Source organism: Anguilla anguilla, chromosome 5, assembly GCF_013347855.1.
Source record: "Anguilla anguilla isolate fAngAng1 chromosome 5, fAngAng1.pri, whole genome shotgun sequence".
In the NCBI taxonomy this organism is placed as follows: domain Eukaryota; kingdom Metazoa; phylum Chordata; class Actinopteri; order Anguilliformes; family Anguillidae; genus Anguilla; species Anguilla anguilla.
This window is the reverse complement of record NC_049205.1, coordinates 58,818,231-58,843,789: the sequence shown is the minus strand read 5'-3', so window position 1 is coordinate 58,843,789 and position 25,559 is coordinate 58,818,231. Positions and strand designations below refer to the sequence as shown.

The window sequence follows — 25,559 nt, the reverse complement described above, 5'->3', positions numbered from 1 at the left end:
GAGAGAGAGGGAGAGAGTGTGTGTGGTAACTGTTCATTCATTTCTAATCTTTGATGTTGTGTGTCTCACAGTGTTAGATGTATGTCCTTGTTTTGTTTAATACAGTATCCTCTGGCAATACAAAACGTAGTGTGCCATGCCAATAAAGCAAATTGAATTGAATTAAATTGAATTAAATTGAAATGAATGGAACAGAACTGAACTGAGTGACAGAGTGAGCGAGAGAGAGAGAGAGAGAGAGAGAGCGAGAGAGAGAGAGAGAGCGAGAGAGAGAGAGAGAGAGAGAGAGAGCGGGCGTTCCGTGTGATATTTGCCGGCATTAGAATTCCAAACATTAATATCCCCGGCCTTCGCCTTCATCCGAATCCCCTCCACGTCCCGCGCCACCCTCGTCAGCGTCTGCTCCGGCGGCGGGCGGGCGGGCGGCGGGCGGGATCCAAAGGAACAGACAAGAGAGGCCGAGAAAAGACGCCGCCGCTCCCCCCCCCCCCCCCCCCCGCCCCTCCGCCTCCGCCCCCGCCCCCGCCCCGGGAGGAAGAACCGGTAAACACCGCTTCCCAGAGAAAAACAAAAACTAAATAACCCAGCGCGCAAAACTTAAAGCCCGACGGACGGGTGAGAGGGGAGGAGGGAGAGGAGGAGGAAGAGCAGGATGAAGGTGATCTGTTATTACAGTTGGGAGAGAATGCCACCGACCGGACGCACTGCAGGAGAGCTCCCCTGACCGTACCCATGGAAACAGAAATCAGCGGACAACATTTCATTCGCTCTGAATGACAGGAAATGAATGCAGTGCTTCATTTGTATGCACTGATGAAAGAGAGTAATGACTAACTCATGGCATATCATATCATGTCATATCATATTATATTATATTATCCATCCGTCCATTATCTATACCCGCTTAACCTGAGCAGGGTTGCGGGGGGGGCTGGAGCCTATCCCAGCGTGCATTGGGCGAGAGGCAGGAATACACCCTGGACAGCGACGACTGAAGACTCACCTCTTCAGGCTGCACCTCTCCCCATCCCTCCCTACCCCCCTGTAAATGACTGTACGCTTAGGGTTGTAACTAGGCAGCTGTTTCGTAGGTGACTTAGGTGCATTAACTGTCTTAACTACTGCTTGTATTTTTGCATAGACTGCGTTGTTGCTGTTCTCGTTGTGTTAGCGTTAATCAGTTTAACCATCAGGGTCCAAGTTGAACTATGCGGTTGTTCCCTGCACTTGGACCGGTACTTCTCTCTAGGGTTCTCGACATATTTGTTCCTGGTTATGGTTATACACTTTGTTGTATGTCGCTCTGGATAAGAGCGTCTGCCAAATGCCTGTAATGTAATGTAATGTAATGTAATGTAATGACAGGCCACCAATCTATCGCAGGGCACACACACCATTCACTCACACATTCACTCACTCGTATATCAATATACAGCGATGTCGCGGGTTACATGTGTGAAAGGGGCCTTTTATCAGGCCATTCTAAAGGGGGGGGGGGGGGCAGTTTCCATGGACACAGCGCTGCTGGGGGCTCCCCGGACCCACCCCAGTTAACCTGTCAGACAGCTTTAACGCACCTGGGATTATCCTGGCCTCTTAATAATCTCCCAGTCAAACTGGCTCTTACTCTCCTTCCTCTCCGCTTCATCACTCCGGGGAGACTGAAATGGCCTCTCGTCTCTGCGCCCTTCGACTTCGTCTTACTTATTATTCACTCACCCCCCCCCCACCCCCCACGCGTGGCACCATGCCAGAATCCCTTCACATTACAGTAATTTATTCGACAGGCGCACATAACCAGGCTGGCTCAGTGTCAAGACATGAATAGCGTTTGCAGATTTAGAGGAATATTTCATTACATCAGGTTGCGCTGTAGCCTTGATACTCCACTCCGCAAGGCCACAAGAGAAGAGCTGGTTTCATTTACTACCTGATGGTTAATTGATTGATCGACGTCACCGATTGGCCCAGAGAACACACTCACCTCGTGTCCCAGGTCAAAATCTGATTGGCTGGGACGATTTGGAAAGCAGCAGTGTTACTGGCCTGGGATGGCTACATTTGGGCATTCCTGTGTAAGGGGGGGGGGGCTGTGGATTGCCCGTGGATTGTGTTGCCGTGGGAACGGGACGGCGGGCGCGCGCGCGTACCTTCTGTTTGTGCGCGGCGAGGTAGCCGTGCAGTCTCTCGGGCCTCAGGTAGGGGGCGCCCTTCACGGCGAAGCGCACGTCCAGCGTCCTCTCCCGCACGTCCAGCAGGCCGAAGACGTCGACGTCGCCGGGGCCGACGGCCAGCATCTCCGACAGGAAGTCCCGGAGCCGCTCGTACCGGCTCCGCCCGCCGGCCGGGCGCGAGAGGAACTCCGCCGCCGTGACGTCTGGACAACGGGGGGGGGGACACACAGAACCCCGCCCACCCCACCCCTCGGTTAGCTACCGCACGCCACGCGACTCACGTTCATCACAAAAACACATTCATCCCAGAGCAGGGGGGGGTAAGGAGATAACGTACGAACTCAAAAACTCTTCAGCAAAGAGAAGCCAAAGCATTATGCGACTGGTGTCAGAAGGAGCTAAGGGAAGCCTTTGTAGGCTTATAAATTATTAATTTAGCCGGGAAAATGGCGCTGGGCTGAATGGATAATCTCATTATTATGTTATGTTTTTTGTGTTATCTTTAAGTTAAGTTAAGTTAAGTTAAGTTTCCACCTGTGAGTCACCCCTTCTGGTTCAAAGGAGCAAGTGTCGCAGTAGGAAGGAGGACAGAGGAAACTTCCTTGTACGTGGAGGAGCAGCCAATTTCCATGACAATTCCCCCTCCATGGCCAGGGTCACAGCAGCAGGATTATCATGGTACTGTATAATAGTGTTAAATTAAGGTCCAGGGCGAAGACGGCTCTAGAAAGTCCCCTGCTTCGATTTGGAGGTGGCAGTGCGGTATTGCTGTTAATGACAGTTTCTAAGGCAGGAAAAAAAAAAAAAACTTTATACGCTGAGTGACTTTGCTGAGAGCCCAAGACGTTTTTAATTGCCTGAAATCCTTCCAACGAGCCGTTAGAAACAGTCATAATTCCCCGGGGGAGAAGCGAACAGACGCTGGTCTTTAATGTCTCCCTCCCTCCCTCCCTCCCTCCCCGGCATTCAAATCCCCCGAGCTGGAGGTGGCAACTCTCCGCCTATACCTTGGTTCCCACGGATACGGGAAGTCTCTGATTCTCTTCCTACGGTATCAGAGAAGCATCCCCTAGTGCTGGTATGTAGTTGTGTGTCATTTGTTTTAAAAAAAACAAAGAAGAAGCCTGGAGCCCTTAATTGTCTGGTAGGAGGACGCAGGTATGAGAGCTTAGCACTGGATCAAAAGGAGGGAAGTCCACCCCATTACGTTTAACAGGGAACTTTCAAACGGGACAGGCGATGGACCCGCCCCGGCAGTGGCTCCAGCAGGTGTATTTCCACCCCTTTACTGACGGGACGTCCCGGTCTGAGTCGACTGGCACCGCTGGGGCAGCGCCCGCCCACCGCTCACCCCCCCCCGCACCGAGCAGAGCACCCAAACTCCAACGGGCCAAACGGAGAGACAAACGGTTTTAAGAGCAAGCACACCTGCAGCTCAGGGACTCGACCTGCGCAGACGGGTGTTAACACTTTTCACAGCCCGGAGGGGGGGGGGGGGGGGGTTGAAAGGTAGGAGGAGGTGGAAAAGAAGCAGGAAGGGAAGATAATGAGGTCTCCGATCTGACAGGGCGTTGAGTTAGAGCCGGGCTGGTGTTGATGCCGCCGCCACAGTGTTAAATCTCCTTCCCCCGACGAATCATTTTTCAATTTCTTTTTATTGATCTCATAACCGCGGCCTGTGGGAATGCAAATTGATGTTGCCGCTCTTACTTGATTATCCCAACACAAGAGGCATTTTCCCCTTCTCTCCCCCCCCCCCCCTCCATCTCCAACCCCCTGACACCTAGTATCAAAAATCACAATTAAAAAAAAATAATAATAATAATACATTTTTAAAATCATGCAGAATCAGCCAGGTGTTTTAGCTCGGTCAAAACTTTCGGTGTTTATTTTGTGATTACCCCCCCCCCCCAGCCCCGGCGCCGAAGCTTTCAGGCGAAGGTAACCCTGCTCTGGGGTGTTAACGACTCCTCTCGCTCGCTCCACAAGCTCACAGCTTTCACAGCCTCACAATCAATCTTCCTCACTCGTGAGAGGAGGAGAAAAAAAATAAAAACACACCCTCTCTTAAATCTCCGCACAGCACAACTCAACAGACTTATGTGTCCTCTCTGCCTTCGAGATTTGTCATCAAAATGAGATTTCAAATGTCAAGAAGACTGACAATAATACCGTGAGTACATCTTTTTTTTTTTCCCGCCTTTTTTTTCCTATCTTCAAGAGTTGCGTTCGGTACTAATGTTGTGAAAGAGGTCCCGTGGACAGAGTCACAATGGCTAATGCTTTGGGCTGGGCCGGCCAATCGCAGTCCTGCGGACCCTTCTGTGCGCTGGCCTTTGTGACAACTAATCCTGTGATTAACTAAGCTAATTGAGAACGCCCCACCCGCCATTTAAATTTACTCAGGATCCAGGTTTGGCTAATTTCCAATGACTTTTTAAACTCTGTGCAAGCGGCTTGTGAGAGGCCGGAAACGGGTTATTATGGGCTGGAGTAGGGACCGGGGGGGGCCCCACACGCTGCGGGTCACAGAACCGAACCCGGGGAGCCCTGGGTCGTGGGCAGCGGGGTGCGGGTATAAGCGCTGTGGGTTTAGCCGCCTGGGGGGGGGGTCGACGCAGCAGAAGCGCGCGGCACGGTGCTCCCGCCCAATATCGGCAATTACCAAGCCAAGGCTACAGCTGCCGATAAGCGGGGGGGCGGGGGGGGTCGTAAAAAAAGAGAGGTCGTAAAAAAACTTGCATGTGTAAATAATGATGGCGCCCGACTTAAAATAAAACTTTATTATTTCATAAAACCGCAGTGCATTACATCTTTATAAAATATCAATATAAACGTAATAGTCTGGCCGTTTCTTTTCTTTTTTTCTCCTCTCGACAAATGGCCCCCGCGAAGCTGAACCGCCAGCCTGTTAAAGCGAAAGCGCCTCCCCGTATTCACGAGTCTCATCTTTTAAAACTGCGCAGGGAACGGCGAACGTTCCTTTGATGAAGAACAGTGAACCGGGGAAACGGGGGCCTCCTCTTCCTCCCCTGCCGCTTTCTGATCAGCGGCATCAAAGTGGAGACACTTATCTCTCGCGCTTAGAAGTCTGGTAGAGGCAAACGAGGAAGATTTATTTACCGCCAGCGACAGCGGGCGGGGGGGCACATCCCTTATTTATTGTTTTTTTTTTTGTTTTTTTCTCTGGCAAAGCTGGAATGACGAGGTTTTTAAATCGTAAATTAGTTTTTCGTGTCCGTATTTGTGTTTTGAGAGCTGCGGCGTGGCGGACAGCAGGGGGCGATACAGAGCAGCAGAAACACTGCGGTTTCCTGTGGGAGGTAAATGGTAAATGGACTGCATTTATATAGCGCTTTTATCCAAAGCGCTTTACAATTGATGCCTCTCATTCGCCAGAGCAGTTAGAGGTTAGGGGTTAGGTGTCTTGCTCAAGGACACTTCGACATGCCCAGGGCGGGGTTTGAACCGGCAACCCTCCGACTGCCAGACAATCGGTCTTACCTCCTGAGCTATGACGCCCTAGGAAGGAGGAACGCCCGTGCGTGAGGAACTGCTGGCGGTGGGCGGGGATGGCGGTATAACAGGGAGGGGGCGGGGGGGGGGGGGCTGATGGGATAGCACAGGGGCCCTGCAGCTATTTATTTTTTAAATAAGGCAATGCCACCGGTACCTTTAGCGGCTACTCGATTAAGAAATAACTCACTGGGAAAGTGGACCTTGAACTCCAAAACTGCCGAAACCTCAGAAGAATGCTCGATGGCCATCATATTACCCGCCGCTCTCTCAGCTTAACTCCCCAACAGTGAAAAGTGATATTAGAGGACTGCCAGGAAATAGGGCTCCCTTTCCTGATGGGGGGGGGGGGGGGGGTGGAACGGGCCAGTTTTAGGATATTTTTTTTATTTTCTTTCTCATAAATATAGCGATAGGTGCTTAAAGTGACTGATAATAAAGCGACCCCAGTGTTGGTAATTGCTCGCTGTCGGGTCCCGGGCCCGGACGCCAGGCCCCCCCGTAGTGCGCCTGAGCGGGGTCTTAATGGGGCCGGCGGTAATCGAACAGGGCCCGAAAAAACGGACTCTAACCCCACCCCGCTTTTTTGGGGGGGTTTAGCCGTCGCATTTTCCCAGCGACATGAGCCATCCACAGCGAGGCGACTGCCCGGAATAAACAGCGAATTTATATCACACAGGAGCGAAATGATTCCCGGTAATCTATTTTTATGTCAGGGACCGCGGTTTGACGAGAGTCACTCACATTTATTTTGCTTATTTATTGTTTTTATCCTTTATTTTTTTACCAGGAGAACCCCACCGAGATCAAATTCTCTTTTTTTTTTTTACGAGGGAGACATGCCATAAAACACAAAGTCAACAGCGAACACGACAATAATATTAACATTAAAAACAGGAGCACGCTTCACTTACCGATTCATGAACTGCACGTTTCAAATTAGCAATCAAAATATTGTTGCATCTTCCATGTCCTCCACAGTACGTTATATATTTTATGTAACGATGGCCCTGGTTTTATATGATGAAACATAGCATGGCTTTGTCCACAAAAGAGACGAAACAATCTCATCTCAAGCACAGTACCCACAGGAGTTGTTGTGAGCCGGTACCACAGTTTATCATTGGTGAGAATGACACCATGGATAGACAAATCAAAATGGTTGACTAACGGTAGACCAACATACATAGATGATGGATAGATAGATAAACTGGGCAAACAGCCCAAACCATGCAAGCATAGCCCCAGACCAAGGGGTGTCCAGATACGTCTGGCATGTAATGTAGAACAGTACTGTTGTACTGTAGTAGATAGATGATGATGATAGACAGATAGACAGACAGAAAGATAGCTTAATAGATGTGTGATGATGCATAAATTGTGAACACATACAGTACACGCACACACACAGACACACATAACTAAATGAATTAATAAATAAAATAAGAGATGTATTTATTTTCTGCTTTGGTACCTGCCACGCGTATCGAGGCTGAGTTGTAGATGGCCTCGTCCGGCAGCTCTTTAACGTGCACGGTCACCCCGGAAACCACGTCTGGCCACACCCCGTCTGACACGCGCACCTTGAACTCGTAGCTTCCCGTCGGGGTGTTCTCCTTGATGATCAGGAAGCCAGTCCTCCCGTTCAGGACAAAGTAGCTGCGCAAGGGGAGAGGGAGGGAGGGAGGGAGGGATGGAGGGAGGAAGGGAGAAATGAGGGGGAGGGAGGGAGAGAGAGAGAGGGAAGATTTGAGAGAGAGAAGGAGGGATGGTTTGAGAGAGGGTTTAAGAGAGATGGAGGGATGGAGGGAAGATTTGAGAGAGGGTTCAAGAGAGAAGGAGAGGGAGGGAGAGAGAAGGAGGGAAGATTTGTGAAAGAGGGTTCAACAGAAGGAGGGTTCGGCAGAGAGGGAGGGATGGTTGGCAAGGGAGAGCGGGAGGGAGGAAGAGGGTTTGAGAGAGAGAAAGAGAGAGGGAGAGGGAGGGAGAGGGAGGGAGGGGTAAACAAGGTCACCACACCCTCCCCGGCACTGCAGTACGATATATCTCGGCATTGAGCGGCGCTCTTATCCGCCACGCCTCACACAGATTACATTTTTACATACAATCCATTTATACGGCCGGAGCGCCCCGGGCTCAGTGCCTTTCTCAAGGGCGCGACGGCGGCGGCGGCGGCGGCACAGTCCCAGACTGGGAATCGAGCCCGCAGCACCCCGCCGCGACAAGCCCCGGGGTCCTTAACCGCTACCCCTGCCCCTGCCGCCACAAACAAACCAAACCCCCCCTCAGCAACAAAGACTCCATTTCCCAGAGTGCACTCTGCGCCCCCGAACGTTTAGAATGCTAAACCGTCTTGTTACCGCGGCGGCCAAAAAAAAAAAAAATGCCTGGCGAGGATCCCAAAATAAAAGCGGATATTTATACCTCCAGGTTTTTTCTCCTCCTTCCCTTTTCCCTTTCGGGCCTGTGATGATTCGGCGGCGTTAAAAAGGGTGTAAACGTGAGGGGAGATATAAATAAGCCCCCCTCTCCCCCGGGGTGCGACGGCGGCGACGAGCGAGAGGAGATCAGGGCGGAGAAACCCTGCTAATAAACCGCGCAGATTAAACGCGAAATAAATAAATAAACCGATAGATAAATAAGTAACACGAGGACTTTCGCTGCTTGCTTTGAATGCGGGCGGGGGAGGGGGGGTGGGGGTGGGGGGGGTGCTCCTGTGAGTTGCTCGCCAGAGGAGAAAAAAAAAGGAACAGATTCCTTTTCTGTCGTCTGAGCCTTCGAGCTCCAGCGCTCCGCGACGCTTGCGGTGTTCGGAGGGGAACCTGACATCAATGGCCCAGGCTCACGTAGAGGGGGCCCTTTTTTGTGCTCTCTCTCTCTCTCTCGTATTTTAAAAAAGGAAATCTGCGCTCCGTTCAGGTGAGGAGCACCGACGGTGCGCCTGTCGCCCCGGGGACGGTTTTTTATTTTCGCGAGAGCGCTGCGTGTGGGTCGGCCGCGGGCTTCGAACCCGCAGCCCCTCGTTTCCTTCCCTCGCACACTTCACACGACCAGAGACGCCATTAAGCGCTTTGAGCTGAAGACCAAGGTCCCCGAGCCAAGGAAACTAATCACAGGCATACTGCTTCCCAGGGATCTGTGTCACAGCTTGTAATGGGCGTTTCAATTGGCTCGATAATCCCCCCCCCCCCCCCCCCCCATCACGCCCCGCTTAATGCGAAGGAAGAACATTCAGGTGCAAAATGGCTGCCATGCATCACTGAGGTGGCAGAGCTGATGCTTCCCCCGTTCACTGAGGAGACAATACCGATGGCAGAATCTGCATGTACCGGATTTGTGTGGTGCTCAATGAACATTTCTGTGGTGAAAACGTAGTGGAAAGACAGTGAAAAGCCACCTAGGCATTCAAGGGAAAGCCCAGCTGCATTTGAAAATTGAAAAGTTTTATAGCTGACTAGGAAGTAGCCACGCTCTGGGTAAAACCTGAGCTATATTTGGGTTAATCAAGTCCGTTTTTGGCAAAACATCTGTTAACCTGGATTTCCACCCCTCTAGATGTGCAGATTCCAGCTTTTTGCTGAGCACAGGTGTCGGGGGGGGCAACCTTTGGTTTTCGGGTGTGCCAATTACCCATGACAAAGCATGCCACGGCCAGTGCACTGGGTTCATACAGAGCACTGCTATACAGTATGAGTGCGATCGGCTGCTTCTGGGAACAGCGGTCCCGCGGGGGGGGAGGGGGGCGAAAGCGCTCTTACTTGGGCACGTGTCCCTCGAAGACGTACGTCTTGTTGTCCCAGTCGTCGGGGTCGGGGGCGTACACCTTCCCCAGGACCGTGGTGGCCATCACCCCTGCTCGGGGAGAGAAGGGGGGAAAAACGTCACAGCCTGGATTAACTCCACGCTCCTCCTTCGTTTCCTGAGTACGGACAGACGCCAAGAGTACCGCCATTACTGGGTCCTCCCGCTATTACTGGGTCCTCCCGCTATTACTGGGTCCTCCCGCTACTACTGGGGCCTCCCGCTAACTCGGAAAAACTCTTTAAAAGCTTTAAAAGTCTCCCCCTCGTGGGCATCGCACCGTGATGTTTACACCAAACATTTTACCACCTTAAACGCAGTATTATTTCCCCACGTCTTTTGAATGGCTGCCCTCAATTATTTATTTTGCTCGGTGACTGAATCCAGCCCAATGAGGCAGGAATGCTGGGTAGTGCTGAGACGACACTGAGGATTCATACTGGGCTGACTCACAGCACACTGTCAGTCAAAGACTTGTTTGAACCAATCAAGATGCTTTGCTCTCCACTACAGTGAGTCACTGACGGTGAGAACTGATGATTTTGGGGTTTTTTACGATGCCTTGCATTGCCACTGAAAGCACGCCGCCTGTTTGTTTTCAGTTCCAAGTTTAGATCAGCACTCAAAGAGAGAACGTTGAGATAAAAGTCCCACTTTCAACCGAGCTTTTAGAGCCCGCGAACCCACTAGGAAACATCTTCCAAGCATCTGCGCCATTCAACCAAAACATCTTTCAGCAAAGTAAATCTGCGCCATTTTCCCCAATTACCTCAGAAGCTCTCAGCTCTGCCGCAATTCAGCGAAGACGACTCCTGCCTCACACAACTACTGTACTCACGAGTAAAGGAACATCTTTAAAAGGCATTTTTATGGACGCCTAAAAAAAACGGGTGTGTGGGGGGGGGGGGGGGGGGTTGGGGGGGATGGCTCACCTCTGTGACTGTTGACGTAGACGTTCTTCTCCCCGGCCTGGTGGGCGTGGTCGTTCTTGTCGCCGATGGTGACGGTGAGCGTGCCGGTGACGGTCCGGCTGGGGCGGCCGCTGTCGCGCATGACCACGGGCAGGCGGAACTCCCTCTGCCGCTCGCGGTCGAAGGCGCGCAGCGCGGTCACGGTGGCGGTGCCGTTGCCGTTGTCCTGCAGGTGGAAGTCGCGGCTGTGCCGCAGCTCGGCGGGCAGGGAGAAGGAGAAGGGCGGCCCGTTTTCGGGCGTGTCCCGGTCCACCGCGTGCAGGAGGGCGGAGGTCTGGTTGAGCCACACCACCTGGGGGCCGGGCGTGTTCTCCCACACCACGGGCCGGTAGGCCGCCTCGAACTCCGGCCCGTTGTCGTTGACGTCCAGCAGCGCCAGCTGCACCGTGGCGCTGCCCGTCTGCGGTGGGCTCCCCCGGTCCGTCGCCAGGACGACCAGGCTGTGCGCCGCCGCCGCCTCCCGGTCCAGCGGCCGGGCCACGGTCACCAGGCCCGCCTCGTCCACCGCGAACAGGCCGCGCGGGTCCGTCTCCGCGGCGATGCTGTACGCGATCTCCCGGTTGGGGCCCGAGTCGGCGTCGCTGGCCGCCAGCCGGACCACGCTGGTGCCCACGGGCACGTCCTCGCGGAAGGGCGGCGGGGCGTGGAGGTGGGGCACGAAGACGGGCGCGTGGTCGTTGTGGTCCTCCACCTGCACGAGGCAGTGCGTCAGGCTGGAGAAGTCCAGGTCCTCCACCTTCACCGTCAGGTTGAAGCGCTGGTCGCCGGGGCGCTCGTAGTCCAGCCGCTTCTTCAGCCGCACGGTGGCGCGCCGGTCCTGCCGGTGGCTCACCACGTAGAACTTCTGCTCGGGGTCGCCGCCCACGATGCTGAAGGTCAGCTGGGCGTTCTCGCCCGCGTCGGCGTCGGCGGCCGACAGCTCCAGCACGGCGGCGTCGGGCTCGCTGCTCTCCGACACGCGGGCGCCGCAGGGCCCCGCCGCGAAGCGCGGCGCGTGGTCGTTCACGTCCGTCACCCGGACGGTGGCGGTGCCCGTGCCCGCCATCCCGCCGCCGTCCTTGGCCTCCACCACCAGCAGGTAGGTCTCCGCCCGCTCCCGGTCCAGCCCGGCCTGCGCCACGCTGATGGTGCCCGTGCTGGCGTTGATGCTGAACTGCTCCGCCCCTCCGCCGGCCACGCCCCCGGCCACGCCCCCCCGCGCGTTTCCCACGATCCTGTAGGTGAGCACGGCGTTCTGCCCCACGGTGGGGTCGTCCAGGTCGGTGGCGGTCATCTCCATGACCGAGGTGTCCGGCGGCGAGTTCTCCGGCACGTGGCCCTCGCAGCCGTCCGGCATGCAGGTGAAGACGGGCGCGTTGTCGTTGATGTCCCACACGTTGATGATGACGTCGGTGAAGCCCGTCAGGCCCTCGCCGGCCTCGTCCGTGGCCAGCACCACGAAGCGCCAGACGGCCCGCTCCTCGCGGTCCAGCGTCCTCTGCGCGTAGATCTTGCCCGTCACCTCGTCGATGACGAACTCGCTCTCCGCGCCCTGGCCGTGCAGGGAGTACCGCAGGGACTCCTGGTCCGCGTCTTTGTCCGGGTCAGTTGCCGTCACCTGGCGGATCAAACGGAATGGCGGACGAGCTTTTCAACGGCGGGAGTATTCCACCCGCGCTTGAGAAGCGTTTCGTTATCGAACAACGCCGGCTTGGAGCCGTTCCGTTGGCTAGGGGTGCTTCGCGTCTTCTCCCAACAGCCGAGAACGCGCTCGGCAAGCGTTAAAAACTTTCCGCGCTGACCTTTAAATGATCGCTATATTATTATTATTAAAACCCCACTCCTGTCAAATATATGATATTAATTCATCTCCCATGTTACTTGCACGCGGAGGTGAAGATATATCGCGGCTTTTACATTTCATCAGTTCCCTGTTGCGTTCGGTAAATCACAGAGGCGTGAGTTTAAAAATAACAGGTGAGACGAACTACGAATTTACAGACTGAACGCGGTCCAACTTTCCTCCTTTCTCTTGACCCTGGTGGAATTGCTGAAAGTTTAATTTCAAAAAGCTGCAACGTGTTTATGAACCTCGATGTTATTCTCGTTAACTTCGTTAACTACAAACATAGCAGGTCTGCTTAAATACTCCCTTTTTAATAACCCAGTAAGATAAAAGAAAATGGTATCAAATATTTTTTTTTAGCTTAAAATACATATATATTAGCTTTATATTTCTAAATCTCAACCTTCAGCTAGGTCTGTAATTCAGCATTATAACTGTGAAGACTGACTGCAAAACGCATAAAACAAAACTTTTGTATACAAAAGAAAAAGTTGGATCAGCTAGCTCAGTCCGGACACTAGTTGGGTTTTTGTTATGATTTAGTTCTGATTATTATTTATTTATTATTATTTATTTATTTTTACTGCACACTGCTCCACAATATTTCAGAATACAATAAAAGTATTGTAAAACATTGACGAATGTGGTTAGAACCTCCTGGATATAAATATTCTGGGGCTGCCAAAGAAATGACAAAGAAAGGGGAGGACAAAATGAATCGATGATACGCCAGGTTCAATTAAAACTTTCTCCACTTCGCTAATTACAAATTACAAACCTAATTAACTCAACATTTCAATTTGTGTCAGATCCAGCAGACGCACGAGCAAGCCGGAACGTTCTGCAGGAATGAAATATTTCCAGTGTAGCGCCCCAATTATCCCGTTAATAATAAAAACATTAATCGCGAATGAATCGCATTCCACACCGGAGAGGACCAGAGAGCGCGTGTGCAATGCAGGTTGTGCTATCGCTTGACTCTCGTTCAGGGGCCATTTACCTTCATTACTGTTCTAATGTTTGACACAGAAAAGTTTTATGAATTAATCGTTTTGTTTTTTTTTACCGGCTGAAATAACATAACCCCGACTGTTACTGTCCGTTGTAGTCCTCCGGTTATTAGAACTCGGGCACAAACACAAACACAAACAAAAAGGAAGTGCTACCGACAGATAGAGACTCACCTGTAGCACGAAGACGGGGGGACAGGAAGTGTGACGCACAGACAGACACAGACGAGGGGACAGGAAGTGCGACGCACAGACAGCCGGGGGGAACAGGAAGTGCGACGCACAGACAGACAGGGGGACAGGAAGTGTGACGCACAGACAGACGGGGGGACAGGAAGTGTGACGCACAGACAGACGGGGGGACAGGAAGTGTGACGCACAGACAGATGGGGGGACAGGAAGTATGACGCACAGAGACTCACCTGTAGCCCAAAGACGGGGGAACAGGAAGTGTGACGCACAGACAGACACAGACGGGGGGACAGGAAGTGCGACGCACAGACAGACGGGGGGGGGGGACAGGAAGTGCGACGCAGACACACAGACAGAGGCTCACCTGCAGCACAAAGACGGGTGAGCCGTCCAGCTCCTCGGTCACGCTGCCGTAGTACTCGTTGACGGAGAAGACGGGCGTCTCGTCGTTCTTGTTGGCCACGTTGACCACCACGGCGGCGTAGTCCTCCCACTTCCCGTCCGAGGCCAGCACCCGCAGGCGGTACCACTTCACCCGCTCGTGGTCCAGACGCTGCGCCAGGAAGATGGTGCCCACCTCGGGCTCCACGTCGAACGCCCCGCCCGTGTTGCCCGAGGTGATCTGGTAGCGCAGCTTGGCGTTGGCACCTGCAGTGCGGCGCCCGCATTAAAAAAATGCGCCAGGATTAACAGCCGCTATAAACGCACGCGCGACCTGTCGTGCGCTTGTACTACAGATGTGTTGCCCTGAGCTGTGAGCGATTCTTTAGGTCTTGAATGCATGACCTCCTGGTGACCTCTTGGAGGACCAGAACTAGAAGAACCACTCAAGTCTGGTCCCAAAACGCCAGATAACAGACAAACCACTCAACCCTAGATCCTGGGAGGCTAGAATTCGAACCACTCAACCCTAGATCTTGGGGGGCTAGAACTAGAACCACTCAACCCTAGATCTTGGGGGGCTAGAACTAGAACCACTCAACCCTAGATCTTGGGGGGCTAGAACTAGAACCACTCAACCCGTCCGTATCTTGGGGAGCTGGAAACAGCAGGACCGGCCAACCCCAGATTTCGCCGACCGCGGTGTCCGTAGGCCCACCGCGGCCCAAGCTACGAAGGACAAGCGAGAGCGAGGCGTGTTTTTTTCCCTTTCCTACTCAAGTACAGCACTTGACATTTAGATTCATTGTGCCCTCATCTCGCGCAGCTTTTATTTTATCTGCGGTTCTCAAGACCGGCTGTGCTTCAGAGAGCGCAGGAAGAATCCAGCTTCAGCCATGGCTCAGACCCTCAGACAGGCAGCTCCACCACACAGGCATCCGCGGCTCTGCTTCTCAAGAGCAACAACGCTAAAGTGGGCTATTTTTACATACAACCTGCGCCATCCATTCCCGCGAGTACCATTAAAAAGACATTCGTTTGGATGTGAAATTACGCATTCGTACGTAGCATTCCCTATAAAAAAAATATAAAAAATCTGGACTTCAATCAAAGATCTGAGGTATAATAAAAAGACTGTGGGAACTTATTACACTTGCTTTGTTTAAGGAAAAGACATCCCTTGATAGAAATTCACTGCAGTGTGACAAAAAAAAAAAAGATAAACGGGGAAATCTCATTCACCCTTTAACAGTTTTGTTCATTCCAGTAATTACAGGAAAAATTCCGAATTCAACTGTGTTACTCATCAAACAATTCTCCAAAAAAAGAATGAAATAAAACAAATTCCCAAACGGTGGGTATCAGGGGGGTGAGGAACGTTGCAATCAGACATGTAACATAATTATCGCTGTTTCCGAGCCCCCGCATTAAATATTCAGCTGGGGAACCGGGGGTTGGTTGGAGGGGTACATTCTCCGCTATCAGAATGAAAATTTAGCAGATTGGAGTTCCAGGCTCTGATAAACTCTTGAGGTTTGACTGATCCCCTCAGCCTGTGTGGATTATGGAACCAGGCTAAGTGAGGCTGCTGCGCATGCTAACGCTTCTGTTCAGATGATGGAGGGTTTCTACCCCCGTGCACCCCATTCATCAAGGGGTACAAGACTCCAGAGACATCCTGGCTTCCCCCATCGTCTCTCTCTCTCTCTCTCTATCTCCTTCCCCCCTCCCTCCCTCTCTCTCCTTCCCCCCTCCCTCCCTCTCTCTCCTCTACCTCCCTCTGTCTCTCTCTCTCTACCTCTCTCCCTCCCTCTCTCTCTTTCTCTCTCTCCCTCTCTCTCTCTCTCTCTCCTTCTCTGTCTCTCTCTCTACCTCCCTCCCTCTCTCTCTTTCTCTCTCTCCCTCTCTCTGTCTCCGTCTCCCTCTCTGTCTCAGACATGATAAATGGCTGATGTAACAGTACAACTATCCCAGCCGTTAGAGGCTCATTGTTCTGCAGTGTGAGTGGAGGTGATCGAGCTGAGAGGGATTTATGGCCTTGGCAAGCTAGCTTGTGCGCGGCGGGAACGGCGTGAACGGCGGGAAAGAGCGGGTGGGGGGGGGGGGCTCGTGGGTCCGCCGGTCTACCACCCCCCCCCCTCCAACCCCACCCCCAAACAGAGACACACACAAGAGCAGCCCCCATCTAGGCCCGTGCGAAAAACTCGCACCTCGCATTCCACACTCTCGTTCCGGAATACGGACAACAATCCAAGATTCCGCTCCGTTGCGCGGTCACCTCAGGTTAAGACCGCAGCTGTTAGCTTGTTCCTCTCACTGCAGTGACAACACGGAGAATCCAGGCAGGATTGAGTAGTGAACCATCTGCAGTGGGGGACTGAGCGGCCAGACCCAGGCAGAGGAAGACTGGGAAGGTGGCCAGGACACCAGGGTTAACACCCCTTCACTTTCCACAGAGAGAGAGGTGTGTGGTAACAGGAAGTGACAAGAGCACGGCGCACAAATCAATCTTTGCCTTTTAAAAACACTGAGCTGTCTGGCCTTGGGAGCCGCCGCCCTGATTTAGAGTTTACAATCTCGAACCGCCGGCCAAGAAGGCTGCACCAAAAGCCTTGGGCCTCGCTGGCTGCCTCCGCTAGGCACTTAGCATCGCGTCGCGGGTACAAGCTTCGCGTTCAGGGACTGCAGGCGTACGGGGAAAAAAGGGAAAAAAAAAAAGCTTCTGTTCTCACAAAACCCCCGTGTGAAATCTACAGGGAAATGGCAGAGCATAGATCCAACCTCGTCTGTACCTCAGGGGAATCAGGGTCTGATCAAACAAGAGCAGCTGTCACCCTATACCCCCCCCCCCCACCCCACTTCTCCCCCACCCCCCAAGCTTTTCTAAAAATATGTTTTTGTTTTTTCTTTTTCAAAAAAAAGGAGAAAACAGAAATGTCGGTGACAAACATTCGCGGCTCCGTCTCTCTCTCTCTCTCTCTCTCTTCTCTCTCTCTCTCTCTCTTCTCTCGCTCTCTCTCTCTCTCCGCCACGTACCTTCATCCCCGTCGTTAGCGCTGACAGTGACGACGGCGAAGCCCACGTCGGCGTCCTCGTCCACGCTCACCTCGTAGACGCTCTGGGCGAAGACGGGCTTGTTGTCGTTCACGTCGCTGATGAAAACGCGCACGTACGCCGTGTCTGCGGAAGCGATAAAGCCGGAGATTTAAAAAAAAAAAAAAAAAACGGCTGATCTTATTCTGTCACTGTTCTTTTTTACCCTCTCTCTCTCTCTCTCTCTCCTCCCCCCCTTTTCTCTCTGTTATTCTGTCTCTTCCCCGTTTTTTTTTTTTTTGTTGTTTCTTGAAGCCGTCAGCAGGCAGCTCTGAATGAGACCCCCCCCCTTGGGCTCGGGGCGAAGGCCTGTCTCGATCAAATATGCCGCGCGTGATACGAGCATCAGAAAAAGAACATCATTTGCAATACGCTCCTCCAGTTGAGATCAATTATTTAAGCGGGATGTGGAGAAAGTTTACCATTTTAACACTGGGGATAATGTCGCCCCGTAGGAGAAACGCAATAACCCCAAACTTTTTTTTCCTTTCCACTCTTTGATCCCTTTTGTGCAAAAACGGAAATTAAAACTCTCAAAGCCTCCACGGTAACAGGTTCACGGGCAGACTGCGGCTCACCTGACCGCATTTTTCTCCTCTTTGTTATCGACGCTTGTTCATTTTTCTCGATCACAGAAAGAGCGGAAATGTCGCCACGGCGTACGACGAACACACACCTCGAGCCTTTTCTCTGAAAGACCAGAGCCTGAAGTGAAGATGTTTTTTTTTCTCTTTTTAAAAAGCCGAAGTTTAAGTTTGCGCCCGTTTCCCCTGCTTCACCGCGAGCTTTATTCCTGCCCCGAATGCCCTTTCAGACAGGAGGGCGCCCTCGCAAAAGGGAGAAACGGCAGAAAGCAGTTCTGAGGCTCCCTGCAATCGCTCAGCAGAAGGAGCCAATCGCAGAGAAGTTGTTTAATCTCTCTGAAGTACCCGCTCGGCCTCTTTATGCACCTTCATCTAACATTTATAAAACCTTCCACTGCTGTGCGAAATGTATTTTTCTTCCCCCCCCCCCCCCCCCCCACCCTCACCTTTTAATATTTGAACAGTATTTGCGCCGTCGAAATACCACAACAGATGAAGTAGTCTAAAAAGCATTCTTCGTACGCCGCGACAACGCCGTATGCAAAACACATCGGCCCGAAATTCATCGACGGGAGCTGAGCAAATTGCTCCGTCTGGAGAACTTAAAATAAAAAATAAATAACCCTCAAATGGATTTTTTGGAAGAAAAAAAAAAAAAAAACACAGCCTGATTTTAAAAAAAAAAAAAAAAAAAAACCTCTCCCTGAAGCAAAGGTCCCCCTCCCCCTCCCCCGTCCCACACCCCCGAGTATGAGTCAGGCAAATGTTTTTCGCAAATCATTTAGAACCCTTTCTCACACAACAGGCAAATGGTGCCACCCCTTTCGGGTTTGGTACGGACTGGACGCTTTTAGGGGCCCTCCCTACGCGTCTCCCCAGGGTTCAGCCAACAGGGTGCGGGGGGGGGGGGGGGGGGGCTCACCGGAGTTGGGCTGCCCGTTCTTCCCCGGCCGAGCCGACTCCCACCCGTCCACGGACTTCACCTCCAGCAGGTAGGAGCCCTTGGTCTCCCGGTCGAACACGGCCTCGGTGTAGACGGCCCCCAGCTCCGGGTCGATGCGGAAGTACTGGTAATCCCCACTGCGATCCTTCAGCAGGGAGTAGGATATCTACGGGGGGGGGGGGGGGGGGGGGGGGGGGGGGGGGGGGGGGAGCGGGGGTGGGAGGTGAGGCAAGGACAGGACAGAAGAGTTGGGGATCCTGGGTTCAGGATACTATGCTGATACATATCATTCATAACATCCAGTAAAAGAACTCATACCCATGTCATACTCAATATAAACTATAACTATACTACAAGCATTCTGAAGTATGAAATAGTGTACTTCAGCATACCATTAATTCCACATAGGTACTGTATTTTTAGTTTTTCTTTAATTAAACACGAAACCTTCTCACCTCAGATATTCAACTTAATGTCAACAGCTAAAGTTTTTTATTTTTGTATATTTTGTGCATATATTTAATTACACTCTGTGCATGGCAGAGAGTCATAGTTGCTTGGTGAAGACGCTAATTAGCACGCTCTTTATGCTAGCCCATCACTATGACGTCTCTGATACAGGCTGCATCTTCAGGCTCTCCGTGAAGTCCCATACCAGGACAACTAAAGACTGGCAACCACACCCTCATGCCAAGGTAAACACCTGTAGCCCACACAGGTAAAGAACTGTACAGACTGGTACCACACCCTCATGCCAAGGTAAACACCTGTAGCCTACGCAGGTAAAGAACTGTACAGACTGGTACCACACCCTCGTGCCAAGGTAAACACCTGTAGCCTACACAGGTAAAGAACTGTACAGACTGGTACCACACCCTCATGCCAAGGTAAAGACCTGTAGCCTACACAGGTAAAGAACTGTACAGCTAAAGTGTCACTTAAGTGCTACTTCAGAAACTTAAGTGTTTGAGAGTGAAGGAAGGCGAGTGCATGACAGCATGGGAGAAAATCATGTTTTGTATTGGATGGAGATTACAGGTCAAGGCAAGTGAGTGACATTTCACACGTTCTTCGAACCCAGGACCGATGTACAGTATGTGTCAGACCAGGCGGGGACAGACCTGTGACGAGCAGACCCACTCCCTCACTGAGACAGCAGGGCAAGGCCGTGAACTCAAACCCAGGACCACGTCTAATTAACGTGCCAGTTATTAGTTAAATTAACGGCTTCTGCGAGAAGTTACTGAAATTCACAAATAAATAAATAAATAAATAAACCGAGAAACAAACACACATTTGGCATCGGTAACTGGGAGCGGGCCCAGAGGCGATGAAATATACTTCCTGCTCGTCTCCACGGCAACATAAAAACCTCAGTGCCAAAATCAAACTCCAGTGCTCTCAGAGTTCACACCATTCAAACAGGGACCAAATGTGTTCTGGAGCACTTAAACGACTCCGCTTTAATCAACATTATCGTTTTCGCATTCATCATTCCCATTGTTTACGTGTCACGTGTGCTCCAAGCGTACGGTCCGTCGACTTTAATGAGATCTCAATCCACGCTGTCGAGCGTCACGCAAGGACGGGATTTAAACGGTAGGGTGTTGGGACTCTCCGATTCGAACATCTGCTGACTTCCAGAAGAAGCAAAAAAAAAAAAAAGACCCCCCACAATCTCAATCAATAAAAGAGCACTCAACATTCAAATTAGCGGAAAAGGGAATGTCTAGACTGCTTCTGAATAACCTCAAGCACACTGATATACAAAATACATGGAATAAGAGGTATTTTACCAGCTGTAAGAAATAAAAGAGTATATTTCAAAGGGGCATGCTGTAACAGGAGAGATGGATTTTTTTTTTCTTTTTTTAAACAAAAAAACTTTGAAAGGTCACGTTGTTCCACTGCAAGTGGAAGATTGTGTGGCAACTGAAGAGAAGTTTTTGCAAAGAAGTACACGCCATCACATAGCCAAGGTCTACACACAGAGAAATCTCCTCGCACTGCTTTACAACATTAAACATGCCACGTTCCTGACATGTGGCATTTTACAAACACAACTCCTAAAATCCATACGCACATCATATAGTCAAAACAATAACAGCTTACACATAAAAAAAAAACACCAATGTATTTCCTCTGAAATGGTTCCATTCAAACACAAAGCCCGTGTGTTCCTACATCAGAGCTACCAAACCCCCAGTTCCTGGAGATCTGCCTTCCCCCGAGGTTAGGTTCTCACTGCAACCCTAACGAAGCACACCTCATTCAACAGCTGGAGATCTACCTTCCCCCAGGTTCTCACTGCAACCCTAACAAAGCACACCTCATTCAACAGCTGGAGATCTACCTTCCCCTAGGTTTTCACTGCAACCCTAACGAAGCACACCTCATTCAACAGCTGGAGATCTACCTTCCCCTAGGTTTTCACTGCAACCCTAACGAAGCACACCTCATTCAACAGCTGGAGATCTACCTTCCCCTAGGTTCTCACTGCAACCCTAACAAAGCACACCTCATTCGACATCTGGAGATCTACCTTCCCCTAGGTTCTCACTGCAACCCTAACAAAGCACACCTCATTCAACAGCTGGAGATCTACCTTCCCCTAGGTTCTCACTGCAACCCTAACAAAGCACACCTCATTCAACAGCTGGAGATCTACCTTCCCCTAGGTTCTCACTGCAACCCTAACAAAGCACACCTCATTCAACATCTGGAGATCTACCTTCCCCCAGGTTCTCACTGCAACCCTAACAAAGCACACCTCATTCAACATCTGGAGATCTACCTTCCCCCAGGTTCTCACTGCAACCCTAACAAAGCACACCTCATTCAACATCTGGAGATCTACCTTCTCCTAGGTTCTCACTGCAACCCTAACAAAGCACACCTCATTCAACAGCTGGAGATCTACCTTCCCCTAGGTTTTCACTGCAACCCTAACGAAGCACACCTCATTCAACAGCTGGAGATCTATCTTCCCCTAGGTTTTCACTGCAACCCTAACAAAGCACACCTCATTCAACAGCTGGAGATCTACCTTCCCCTAGGTTTTCACTGCAACCCTAACAAAACACACCTCATTCGACATCTGGAGATCTACCTTCCCCTAGGTTTTCACTGCAACCCTAACGAAGCACACCTCATTCAACATCTGGAGATCTACCTTCCCCTAGGTTTTCACTGCAACCCTAACGAAGCACACCTCAGTCAACAGCTGAAGATCTACCTTCCCCCAGGTTTTCACTGCAACCCTAACAAAGCACACCTCATTCGACATCTGGAGATCTACCTTCCCCTAGGTTCTCACTGCAACCCTAACAAAGCACACCTCATTCAACAGCTGGAGATCTACCTTCCCCTAGGTTCTCACTGCAACCCTAACAAAGCACACCTCATTCGACATCTGGAGATCTACCTTCCCCTAGGTTTTCACTGCAACCCTAACAAAGCACACCTCATTCAACAGCTGGAGATCTACCTTCCCCTAGGTTCTCACTGCAACCCTAACAAAGCACACCTCATTCGACATCTGGAGATCTACCTTCCCCTAGGTTTTCACTGCAACCCTAACAAAGCACACCTCATTCGACAGCTGAAGATCTACCTTCCCCTAGGTTCTCACTGCAACCCTAACAAAGCACACCTCATTCAACAGCTGGAGATCTACCTTCCCCTAGGTTTTCACTGCAACCCTAACAAAGCACACCTCATTCGACAGCTGGAGATCTACCTTCCCCGAGGTTTTCACTGCAACCCTAACGAAGCACACCTCAGTCAACATCTGGAGATCTACCTTCCCCTAGGTTTTCACTGCAACCCTAACGAAGCACACCTCAGTCAACAGCTGAAGATCTACCTTCCCCCAGGTTTTCACTGCAACCCTAACAAAGCACACCTCATTCGACATCTGGAGATCTACCTTCCCCTAGGTTCTCACTGCAACCCTAACAAAGCACACCTCATTCAACAGCTGGAGATCTACCTTCCCCTAGGTTCTCACTGCAACCCTAACAAAGCACACCTCATTCGACATCTGGAGATCTACCTTCCCCTAGGTTTTCACTGCAACCCTAACAAAGCACACCTCATTCAACAGCTGGAGATCTACCTTCCCCTAGGTTCTCACTGCAACCCTAACAAAGCACACCTCATTCGACATCTGGAGATCTACCTTCCCCTAGGTTCTCACTGCAACCCTAACAAAGCACACCTCATTCGACAGCTGAAGATCTACCTTCCCCTAGGTTCTCACTGCAACCCTAACAAAGCACACCTCATTCAACAGCTGGAGATCTACCTTCCCCTAGGTTTTCACTGCAACCCTAACAAAGCACACCTCATTCGACATCTGGAGATCTACCTTCCCCTAGGTTTTCACTGCAACCCTAACGAAGCACACCTCAGTCAACAGCTGAAGATCTACCTTCCCCCAGGTTTTCACTGCAACCCTAACAAAGCACACCTCATTCGACATCTGGAGATCTACCTTCCCCTAGGTTCTCACTGCAACCCTAACAAAGCACACCTCATTCAACAGCTGGAGATCTACCTTCCCCTAGGTTCTCACTGCAACCCTAACAAAGCACACCTCATTCGACATCTGGAGATCTACCTTCCCCTAGGTTTTCACTGCAACCCTAACAAAGCACACCTCATTCAACAGCTGGAGATCTACCTTCCCCTAGGTTCTCACTGCAACCCTAACAAAGCACACCTCATTCGACATCTGGAGATCTACCTTCCCCTAGGTTCTCACTGCAACCCTAACAAAGCACACCTCATTCGACAGCTGAAGATCTACCTTCCCCTAGGTTCTCACTGCAACCCTAACAAAGCACACCTCATTCAACAGCTGGAGATCTACCTTCCCCTAGGTTTTCACTGCAACCCTAACAAAGCACACCTCATTCGACAGCTGGAGATCTACCTTCCCCGAGGTTTTCACTGCAACCCTAACGAAGCACACCTCAGTCAACATCTGGAGATCTACCTTCCCCTAGGTTTTCACTGCAACCCTAACGAAGCACACCTCAGTCAACAGCTGAAGATCTACCTTCCCCCAGGTTTTCACTGCAACCCTAACAAAGCACACCTCATTCGACATCTGGAGATCTACCTTCCCCTAGGTTCTCACTGCAACCCTAACAAAGCACACCTCATTCAACAGCTGGAGATCTACCTTCCCCTAGGTTCTCACTGCAACCCTAACAAAGCACACCTCATTCGACATCTGGAGATCTACCTTCCCTAGGTTCTCACTGCAACCCTAACAAAGCACACCTCATTCGACATCTGGAGATCTACCTTCCCCTAGGTTCTCACTGCAACCCTAACAAAGCACACCTCATTCGACATCTGGAGATCTACCTTCCCCTAGGTTCTCACTGCAACCCTAACAAAGCACACCTCATTCGACAGCTGGAGATCTACCTTCCCCTAGGTTCTCACTGCAACCCTAACAAAGCACACCTCATTCAACAGCTGGAGATCTACCTTCCCCTAGGTTTTCACTGCAACCCTAACAAAGCACACCTCATTCGACAGCTGGAGATCTACCTTCCCCGAGGTTTTCACTGCAACCCTAACAAAGAACACCTCATTCAACAGCTGGAGATCTACCTTCCCCCAGGTTTTCACTGCAACCCTAACAAAGCACACCTCATTCGACATCTGGAGATCTACCTTCCCCTACGTTTTCACTGCAACCCTAACAAAGCACACCTCATTCAACAGCTGGAGATCTACCTTCCCCTAGGTTCTCACTGCAACCCTAACAAAGCACACCTCATTCAACAGCTGGAGATCTACCTTCCCCTAGGTTCTCACTGCAACCCTAACGAAGCACACCTCATTCAACAGCTAGAGATCTACCTTCCCCCAGGTTCTCACTGCAACCCTAACAAAGCACACCTCATTCAACAGCTGGAGATCTACCTTCCCCGAGGTTTTCACTGCAACCCTAACAAAGAACACCTCATTCAACAGCTGGAGATCTACCGTCCTGTAGGTTTTTACTCCAACCCTAACAAAGCACACCTCATTCAACAGCTGGAGATCTACCGTCCTGTAGGTTTTTACTCCAACCCTAACAAAGCACACCTCATTCAACAGCTGGAGATCTAACTTCCCCTAGGTTCTCACTGCAACCCTAACAAAGCACACCTCATTCAACAGCTGAAGATCTAACTTCCCCTAGGTTCTCACTGCAACCCTAACAAAGCACACCTCATTCAACAGCTGAAGATCTACCTTCCCCTAGGTTCTCACTGCAACCCTAACAAAGCACACCTCATTCAACAGCTGAAGATCTACCTTCCCCTAGGTTCTCACTGCAACCCTAACAAAGCACACCTCATTCAACAGCTGGAGATCTACCTTCCCCTAGGTTTTCACTGCAACCCTAACAAAGCACACCTCATTCAACAGCTGGAGATCTACCTTCCCCTAGGTTCTCACTGCAACCCTAACAAAGCACACCTCATTCAACAGCTGAAGATCTACCTTCCCCTAGGTTCTCACTGCAACCCTAACAAAGCACACCTCATTCAACAGCTGGAGATCTACCTTCCCCTAGGTTTTCACTGCAACCCTAACAAAGCACACCTCATTCAACAGCTGGAGACCTACCTTCCCCTAGGTTCTCACTGCAACCCTAACAAAGCACACCTCATTCAACAGCTGGAGATCTACCTTCTCCTAGGTTCTCACTGCAACCCTAACAAAGCACACCTCATCCAACAGCTGGAGATCTACCTTCCCCCAGGTTCTCACTGCAACCCTAACAAAGCACACCTCATTCAACAGCTGGAGATCTACCTTCCCCTAGGTTCTCACTGCAACCCTAACAAAGCACACCTCATCCAACAGCTGGAGATCTACCTTCCCCTAGGTTCTCACTGCAACCCTAACAAAGCACACCTCATTCGACAGCTGGAGATCTCGCTGAGTTGCTAATCAGTAGAATCAGGCGTGCCAAACTAAGGGTTGAAATGAAAACCTCCAGGACGGTAGATCTTCAGGAACCAGTGAGGGCAGCCCTGTCCTTCAGTCACTGGACTGG

The 25,559-nt window shown here is 51.3% G+C and overlaps 1 protein-coding gene across 1 annotated transcript in view; it reads right to left on the bottom strand.

The window, feature by feature from the left end:
- The window catches only part of LOC118228251 (neural-cadherin-like), a 186,992-nt gene that overhangs the window by 61,687 nt on the left and 99,746 nt on the right, over positions 1–25,559 (bottom strand). The window contains exons 15-21 of the mRNA XM_035419621.1: positions 18,470–18,656; positions 16,907–17,050; positions 13,854–14,137; positions 10,424–12,059; positions 9,449–9,542; positions 7,165–7,349; positions 2,151–2,377 (exon numbers count right to left, since the gene is read on the bottom strand). Coding sequence (XP_035275512.1) covers positions 2,151–2,377; positions 7,165–7,349; positions 9,449–9,542; positions 10,424–12,059; positions 13,854–14,137; positions 16,907–17,050; positions 18,470–18,656 — 2,757 coding nt within the window. The remainder of the gene's footprint in view (positions 1–2,150; positions 2,378–7,164; positions 7,350–9,448; positions 9,543–10,423; positions 12,060–13,853; positions 14,138–16,906; positions 17,051–18,469; positions 18,657–25,559) is intronic.